The following is a 9,038-nucleotide window of genomic DNA, read 5'->3' on the forward strand; positions in this document are numbered from 1 at the left end:
GAGGGATGAAATGAAATGGGAGCTCACGTGACCGGCTGGTTTACCAGGCTACCAAAAAACCCCGTGTTTAAGAAAAGACGTTTTACATCCGGAAACGTTTTCTCCTGTCAAACTCCGTTGTAGCCAATCTGGGAAGCCAGAGTCCATCAGTCCGACGACTAAGACTCACAGACGGAAGGCCGATATGTCCGGGGTTTCCGCTGTAGAGCGGACGACCGGAGGTCCCGACCCTTCGGTCATTGTTTACAGTCCGGCGACTTCTTCTTATGCCATCTGGACCTACAATCGATCGGCTCCCAACTCCATTCTCGCGTCAACTGGACTGTAGACAGTAAACCCGCGGCGCACGGAAGCGGAAGTCTTGGCGCGGACAGCCACTACATGGCGGAAACCCCGAAATATCGTCGGCGGTCTGTCCCAGAGTCCTATTAGTCGTCAGACTGACATACTCTGGGCGCAGAGATTGCATTGTAGCTGCGGGAAATAACTGGAGGCGACGTCGGCTTGTCGACGATTGGCCAGTGTTACCCAGCAAAGAAGAAAAATACACCAAATGGGGCCCAGACGTGAAATATACAGTGCATCACCGGTAACAGTAACCGGTAACAGTGTAGCTAAATAAATTCCACATCAGCATTATACGCATTTGTCGTATGTGAATACATACCCGTCTGTCATGATCTGGTTTCTCAGCGTGCAAGAAAAACCCATCAGCAGGTCTGTCCATGTAAAACGGTTTCACTGTGAAGAGAAACACAGTATTTGTCTACTAGAACAACGGATGGAAAATAAATGTTCAAATGACAAAACCACCTTGACATAATCTTGTGCCTTTTCTGAGTGGGGCCTGGATGGAGCCCACGGCGTCTCTTTATTACGGTGGTTCTCAAAGTGGGGTCCAGTGACCCCCAGGGGTCCTTGAGGGGGGTCCCCGGCAAAAAGGGGAATACGTTTTTTTTTCACTATAACTCCATCCGTAAGTGACGCTATGACAGAATCAATGTATGAGTGTTTCGGTCGTGGGGTTCATACACATTCCGTCATAAAACATCTCAAAGCAACACTCTTATCAGATGGGGGATGGGAGTCCAAATCTCATCAAGTGGGGGTCTGTGGTCTAATATGTGTCCGTTTAGGGATCCTTGATGTTGAGAAGTTTGAGGACCACTGCTTTATTATACCTGCTCGTCGACATGTTTGTTTTGTTCTTTTTACTTTTACTAACATTTGGTGCCCTATTCACCTCATGTTCAGACCTGACAGTGGGGCCAAATTCTTCCGGGTCCTGTTAACACTTCCGGCGGCGGTCACGGCGCAAAATAAGAGAGTTGTTTTTGGAGCGGACAGTGAAGGGGGTAAAATAAAGAACGTAGCCCACTACTTTGAGCTCGGTGCACAGCAGGCAAGCAGAGCATCCACTCTGTCAGCCAGGTCAGATAACGTTATCGTCGACAGTGACGAGCACTTTCTTGTAAAACATACCTGGACTCCAACAAAGAAAGCTTCAGAGAGTTTTCTCTCCTCCCGAGTTGCGCTCGAGACACTTACGTCAATAAGACCCGCAGACGTTAACGTAATTCCCTGGAATGCGAGACGAGCCAGTTACACATGGCGTTGCATTCTTAAGCTTGTGGCATACTCTTTGCGCCCAGCCAAGCGCATAGGGCGCGCACCGATTATGACGTAATCGCACGGGGCGTGTCGGGGGGCGAGGCCTGAGCGCAGCGCGGCGCGTCCATGGAGATTTTTCTATCAGCGCGTCGGGTTTTGCTGCCTGTGCCTGTAGATCTCCGTGGTAGGCTATCAGCGGACATCTGCTGTGATTGAGTCCTCACCGTCGTACAGCCGCCTTCAAAGCATGATGTTCGATTATAACGAACTAGTTGTGTGCCTGAGCCTTCCCAAATGTTGAGGGTCGTTTTTTAGAATTTAATACATAGAATTGGGAACGTTACATTCAATTTCATTCAGACTGCCTGGCGCCTGGAGCTGCGCACTGAGTATGTTTTGTTTTGGCCTGCGCCGAGTGCGCGCGCCCTCCTCGGAGCCCCGCCTCCAGCGCGTGCGCGAAGAGTATGCCAGAAGCTTTAGACATTGCCGTTTGCTTTTATTTGGTATGTTACATACAATTGGCCAAATTATTAGTTAATTCAGAGTTAGATGATATTGGAGCAGCGAAGCCATTTTATTTGATTTGATTTTTAGCCGGAAGTTTTGACACGACCACACAACCGGGTCAAATGGGCGTGGCTACATAAGGTGAATAAGCGATGTAAATACAGTTATGATGACAAATTGTAATAGAGTGGAATCCACTTATAGCGATCACGGTTATAGTGATCAACCGCTTATATTGACCAAAAAGCTTGGTCCCGAATCATTCCTAAACACATGCTGTTTAAATCATTCATCATAATGAATCATTCCTATACACAGGCTGTTTAAATAATTTGCTAATAGTGATCAATACTCCGCTTACAGCGATCATTTTGAGCCTTGTCCCACCTGAGAACAATGGAAAACATGTTTAAAACTACAGTAATTTTTTTTTTTTTTTTTACTTACAAATTGCCAAAAATGAGCCATCTAGATACAACAGCGATACTCTGTGCATGTCGTCTGTCTGTAATATGGAGACATCACAGCATCTCTGTCTGTGGAGAGATGGTGGTGTCTCTGTCTACACGAGACAGCTGTGTTTGAAACAGCTGCCTGGAAGCCTAACTTACTGTATGGATTTTTAAAGTCAATAACAGTCCTTTACTTTATATGTACTGCATTCATGTAATACATAACTACATGTCACTTACATGGTAATCTGCATGAGAAATAAATAAAAAGAAAATAAATCTGTTATAATGATCATCCGCTTATAGAGAGGCAAAGTAACCGCCTACTTCCTGCTTCAGCACTGTACCAGATTTTCATCCGCCATTTATTTTCCCCATAGACATTTCAGACAAATGCTTATACAAATAGTTGTACTTTGTTCAAGCCAAACGGTTCAGATATATTTAGAAACAGGAGAGACCACACACCATTTCACTCGGACCAAAACGTTTAAAAAAAATTGCGGATTTAAAGTTTTTTTTTTTTCAATGTAGTTTTTTTAAGTTTTGCTCCGAGTGAAATGTTCTATGGTCTCTCTCGCGATTCTAAATATAGATGAACCATTTGGTTTGACGAAGTAAAACTATTTTTTACAAGCATTTTACCCATTTAAATGTCTATGGGAAAATAAATGGCGGATAGAAATCTCTGGTACAGTGCTGAAGCAGGAAGTGACATTTCACTTTGCCTCTCGACAGTGATCAGTTTGACCCGTCCCAAGGTGATCATTATAAGAGGAGTGCACTGAATCAGAATCAGAATCAGAATCAGAATCAGAATCAGAATCAGAAAGACTTTGATGATCCCCGGGTGGGGAAATTGGGACAAGTTGCAGTTGCTCGCACTCAGGCATGAAATATCCACATAACACAACATAGCATAACACAGTATCACACAGTATCTCCCTAAACGTAAAAACCGTCAATACAATAAAATGAAATGCAATAAAGTAAAATAAAATAGAATTAAATAAAAAATAAAATAGGGTCAATGGGATAGTACCTTTCTCTTTAGTGTAGGCAGGAGGACTCGGCTGAGCTGTTGGAGATCTGCTGGAGTTCAGCTCACTGTTCGAGGCCCAACTCTGCCATTTTTCATGCTGAAGTAGTTCATCCAGATCTAACAGTAGAAGAGCGACGTCATTACTATAGACGGTTTTCACCAGAGCGCAACCCCACAGCACTTCCTTTTTCTCAGCATTCGGCAAACAACTGCAGAAATATTCACTCGACATCGTTACTTTTGTTTTCGCCGCTCAGCTGTGTAGACGGTTTTCACGGAACGGTCAGTCCTGCACTTGAATGTTTTTTTTTCTTTTATGTCCATAGCAAACACTGCAACAGGAAGTGAGCGGGGGTTCAATTTAGAATGTTCTTGTTGTCAAGTTAAAACCGTCTATAGGCAGCCGGTTGTATTACTTTGCCCATGCCATTCCACCTCAGCCCACATGCAGGCACGCGTGTGCGCGCACACACTCACTCACACACGCACGCGCACACACACACACACACACACACACACACACGCATGCGCGCGCACGCACGCACACACACACACACACACGCACACACACACGTTTTTTCAGTTCATCCCAGTGTTTTTGACAGAACACAATGCAGCTAATGACATAATAAGGCGATGGGTTAAAGTAAGACAGACAGATGTGTTTTCAGTCTAACCTCGTTTGAATTCCCGCAGCCTGTGCGTCGGTATGTTTCTGTAGCCCAGTATCACCAGCTGTTCGCGGATTTCCTCTTCTGAGAAATCCAGGCTGTCCATAATGTTCTCAATCTCACAGCAGCTTCAGCCTGAGGGAGAAACCATCCCCATAAACTGAACAAGTGTGTAATATGACACATGAAAAAGAGCTAACTATTTTAACACAACTAACTAGCGACTAACGTGGCATTGGCAATTGATTCCTGTTCTCTACGTTACTGTATGGAGAGAAGAATAAAATGTACCCGTCAATTTAATGTGGCGTTGCTTAACGGCTAATGTACACACAGCTGGTAAAAATATGTCGATGTTCTGTATCGATCCCCCCCACCCACAAAAACACTTGATGTTGTTGTCCCCCTGATATGGATAGTTTTGTGTGTACAATACATACTGTTGATGTTACTTGAACTTGTAGTCATGTGTGTGTAGTCATGTTTCTTATATAGTATGTCGGGGGACTAAATATAGATAAATTGATTTATTCTATTATGCAAACCCACTGAGTCCTCTATAAGTTTTTAGCTCTTTTTGCAACTGCTGCGCATGTTGCTTAATGCACTTTTTATACTCTTTTTTTTTAAAGTTTTGTTGTGATGCTTTTAAATGTCCATTTTATTATCTTCTTTTATCTGAACCATTTTATGTGAAGCACTTTGAATTGCCTCTGTGTATGAAATGTGCTATACAAATAAACTTGACTTGACTTGTACATTTACAATAAAGAGTTAAAAATAACAGGTGATTGTAATCAATTAACGTGATTGTAATCAACATGCGATTAGAAACGTGATTGTATATCAACATGTGATTACAATCATGTGACACAAACAGCCAATGTGCTGTGTGTATTGTACCACCACATTTGAGAAATGCTTCTGGGCAACTTTTTTTGGACAGAGAAGGAAGCCCCGCCGTTAGGCAGGGCATCAAAAAATTAGTTGAAACTCATAATGTTCCTCTCCACGGAAATCTTTAGTAAAAGGCGAAAGATTTATACGATCTGAAGAGAAACAAGAGTGTACTGAAGAACTTTAGCGTGAGGATCCGACCCCATTCTCCGTGATACCACTCTCGGTGACGGTTCACCAGTTTGGCCTAAATAAGTAACGTTTAGAAGTAGCATAAAATAAATTAATTCTTCCTCGGGCATGTAGTAGAAGTTCGTGTCTAAGCGGAAGTCATCGAAATGTTTTAAGAAAAGGAGAAATATTACTAAAGATAACTGGTACGTGCGCTTTGCATTATGGGAAAATGACGCCCACGCCGTTGCGTTTGGAAATAAATCGTTTTTCCTATTAAAAACGAAATACTTGGCGTACAGTTTCCTTTCGCTCAAGTAAAGAAAAGTCTTTATGTCGCGCTTGGAGCCTGTGAAAGTGGAATGTTGTTTCGACCATAGATCATTCAGTTCAACTTTTTCTGCATACAGGGCTGCTTGTACGTGTACGCATGCGCACTGCTACCCTTTGCCTTTCTTTCAGAGATGATAGTCAATCGATCAGGAGTACAATTGCGCTCCGTTCCACCTTTACGTCCTGCCGAAATATGCATTTTCTTCACTAGGTAACAACAGCGTTGATGCAGTTGTTACTTTATTTGCGCAGTACGATATGAATGTTGGACGCTAACGTTACAGAGTTGGCCCGACTTGTCCAAATACACAGTGAATGGCTTGCTCGGTAGGTATATGTGTGTGTAATTGACATCGTAGTAAACTGTAAACGCTATGTTATGTTTTAGGAACGTTGACGTTAAAAGCAAGGGAAACAGGAAATCGCCAGTGAAAAGGAGTTCGATGTGTCCTCCTCTCCGTGCAAAAGTGAATGTAAAAAGCATCTGGGCTAGTAACGTTAGCTAGGTTAGCAGTCATAAACATGGCTAACAATGTTAGCTAGCAAGACGAGAGCGCTTTGTTTCTCACCTGCACCCCGACCCCGGCGGCCCGCTGTTTATAATGAAGGACGGCTTAATAGCTGTGTTGTATTGTTTACATACTCACGGTGTCAGGACAACAGCCGTTAAAAACCTTTGAAAATGACGCCTGCTCGTTTCTTCGCTTTGTTCCTGTTTCCTGTTTGTTTGTTAGAACAGCGCCGCCTACAGGACACATGTGGCTGGAGGACCGTGCAATACATGTCAGAAATGTGCTTAATTTAAAAAGTCCACCTCCTAAACTGCTAAAATACATATTGTGCATGATGTGATTTTAATTTAATGGATTGTTTTTCGTTATATCTTATTATATTTCCATACTCACAGTATAGAGACAGTCCGCATGACTGGGAACGCCCATACAGGTTCTGGGAACGCCCATACAGGCTCTGGGAACGCCCATACAGTCTCTGGGAACGCCCACAATAGACGCTGGGTTAGCCTGGGGGCGGGGTCAGGGTGGGGTAAAAACCCCCGTTCTATCCATTCAGCAAAGTTAGAATTTAGCTGATAAACCCAGCCCAGGCAGACACGATCGGGGATTTAACCATGGCAGTAAACGCACATCTGAGCAGACGTCTTGTGTTCTGCTCTAGAACCCCCAAACATGTAGTTTAGAGCCGCAGCAGCATCTTTTGGTGAGTCAGCCGATGAGTTATATCGGCGGTTTTACCCCACTCGCGCGCCAGCCGTTTAAAATTTTGTGGGCGTTCCCAGACATGCAGACTCTCTCTATTAGGCAAATTCTTCTTCTTCTTCTTCTTCTTCTTCTTCTTCTTCTTCTTCTTCTTCTTCTTCTTCTTCTTCTTCTTCTTCTTCTGCTTCTTCTTCTTCATCAGTTCCTCTGATGGTACTACTCCCACAGCCACTTACTGTAATGCTGTCATCCATACCTTTTCATGTTCTCGTTCATGCATCTTAAACATATTCTTCAAATGTCACTTGCATATCTTACATGGCCGTCCGTCTCTGCAGGGCCGATTTTACACTTCATGGGCCCTGGGGCTATTCATCTCTGCAGGGCCCCCCCGAAAAAAAATTTGAGTGTTTTTTTTAACCTTTTTTAGCCGTATTTAAAGGAATATCTCATTTTAAATCAACATTAGGATTATACTGTTGTGATGTCATTATTCAGTATCTTCTCCTTTTCTCACTAACTTTCATGTCACCACCTGCTCTCCTGTCAGCATTCTAACTTACAAACACAAACTGTAGGTTTAGCTTTCTCTGCCCTTTTTTTCCTTTTTTGACTGCCACTTGCAGTCGCAGTTTTCTTTTCTGGAAACATACTGGCGCCGGTATCAGGCTTTCTTTTTCTCTCACTCCAGGACCAGGCACCTCCAGCAAGCGGGCACGGGCAGCAGTTTGAGAGCAGGTTAATGAACTCAGTCATTGGACAATAGGCTTCAGCCTGGGCGCGCCTGGGCGCCTCCCGTCGTGTGATTGGTAACCTAAATGTCAGACCTGTCAATCAACGTGTCTGAACTTGTGATTTACCAATCACAATTTACCAATCACAACACACACACACACACACACACACACACACACACACACACACACACACACACACACACACACACACACACAGGGGCATCCCTGTACATCTGGGGGCCCTAAGCACGATAAATTCGGGAGCCCTCTCACAGTGGATGTTATTACTCTGCAAAAAAATGTGAATGGCGTCAGTAAAAAAAACTTTTTTTCAATTTTTTTTTTTTTGGGCCCCTTGATGTCCCGGGCCCCGGGGCTTCAGCCCCGGTAAGCCCGTTGGTAAAATCGGCCCTGCGTCTCTGCTCTTGCAACTCTCACAATTCCATTTGGGGGAAAAAAACATATTGCAAAATTTAAAATGTACAATCAGGGATTGTCTTGCTCGGCCCGGGACAAAATAACCTCATACGGCCCTGACCCTCCTCCATAATTTATTATTAATTACCAGAGTCTCCCAGTAGAGGGCTATGTTGTCAAAATAAAAGTCCCCCGGAATACTAGGTGTAGACCGCATCAAACCATTTTGTTTTTACATAAAAAAAAGTAAACCGCTGGACAGTGGACAGCTGATGCCCGCCACTGTCGGCGGGCCTGTGTAGAATGCCTTTGTCAATAAGAAGTAGGCCTGCACGATATGAGGAAAATCTGCGATGTGCGATAACATTGTTCAATATAGCGATGACGATATGACTTGCGATAAATAAACAAAAATTAAAGTATGCATATTAGCTATACAGTTCCTATGTCTTTCTGCTTTGATAATGCTAACATAGACCCCAAACATAGCCTGTGCCCACTGAATAAAGAAAAGAAATACACACTGACTCTAGCAGGGCTTTGGCAGAGGGGGGGGCGGAGCGCACCGTTGCAAGGGAAAGGTGTACGCTGGATCTACAACACAAGACAAAATGATCAGATGCTGAGTGGGAATGCATGACGCACGTCAATAAAACCACTTTTGTGATTCATTGCGTTTCAGGCAGTCTTTTGCGATGTGTTTATTGCGCGTGTTCATATTGCGATGACGATGAAAATGCGATGAATTGTGCAGCCCTAGTAAGAAGCCGGATAAAAACAACGATCGCGCACAATTATTTTTTCTCCCGGTTCCAGAATATTTGCAGCTTTAATTCAGTTCATCTCGCTCACCACGTGTACGACTGGAAGGTCTTTTGTTTTTTTTTAACCCCGCCCCCCTCCGTCCCTCCTCCGAGCAGCCTGCGGGCCGCAGCGCTCATGAATAAGCAATAAGCCCCTCTCTCCTCAGGCAGGGCCAAGCA

General features: G+C 44.0%; 1 protein-coding gene across 1 annotated transcript in view; it reads right to left on the bottom strand.

Moving 5' to 3' along the window:
* The window catches only part of LOC310775866 (uncharacterized protein), a gene marked incomplete at its 3' end in the record, with an annotated part of 48,985 nt that extends 42,637 nt beyond the window's left edge, over positions 1–6,348 (bottom strand). The window contains exons 1-4 of the mRNA XM_083635993.1: positions 6,254–6,348; positions 4,290–4,418; positions 3,613–3,729; positions 668–741 (exon numbers count right to left, since the gene is read on the bottom strand). Coding sequence (XP_083492119.1) covers positions 668–741; positions 3,613–3,729; positions 4,290–4,389 — 291 coding nt within the window. The 5' untranslated portion in view covers positions 4,390–4,418; positions 6,254–6,348. The remainder of the gene's footprint in view (positions 1–667; positions 742–3,612; positions 3,730–4,289; positions 4,419–6,253) is intronic.
* Positions 6,349–9,038: the final 2,690 nt, after the last annotated feature.

The sequence above is a fragment of the Poromitra crassiceps genome (assembly GCF_964638095.1).
Source record: "Poromitra crassiceps genome assembly, chromosome: 4".
NCBI lineage: Eukaryota > Metazoa > Chordata > Actinopteri > Beryciformes > Melamphaidae > Poromitra > Poromitra crassiceps.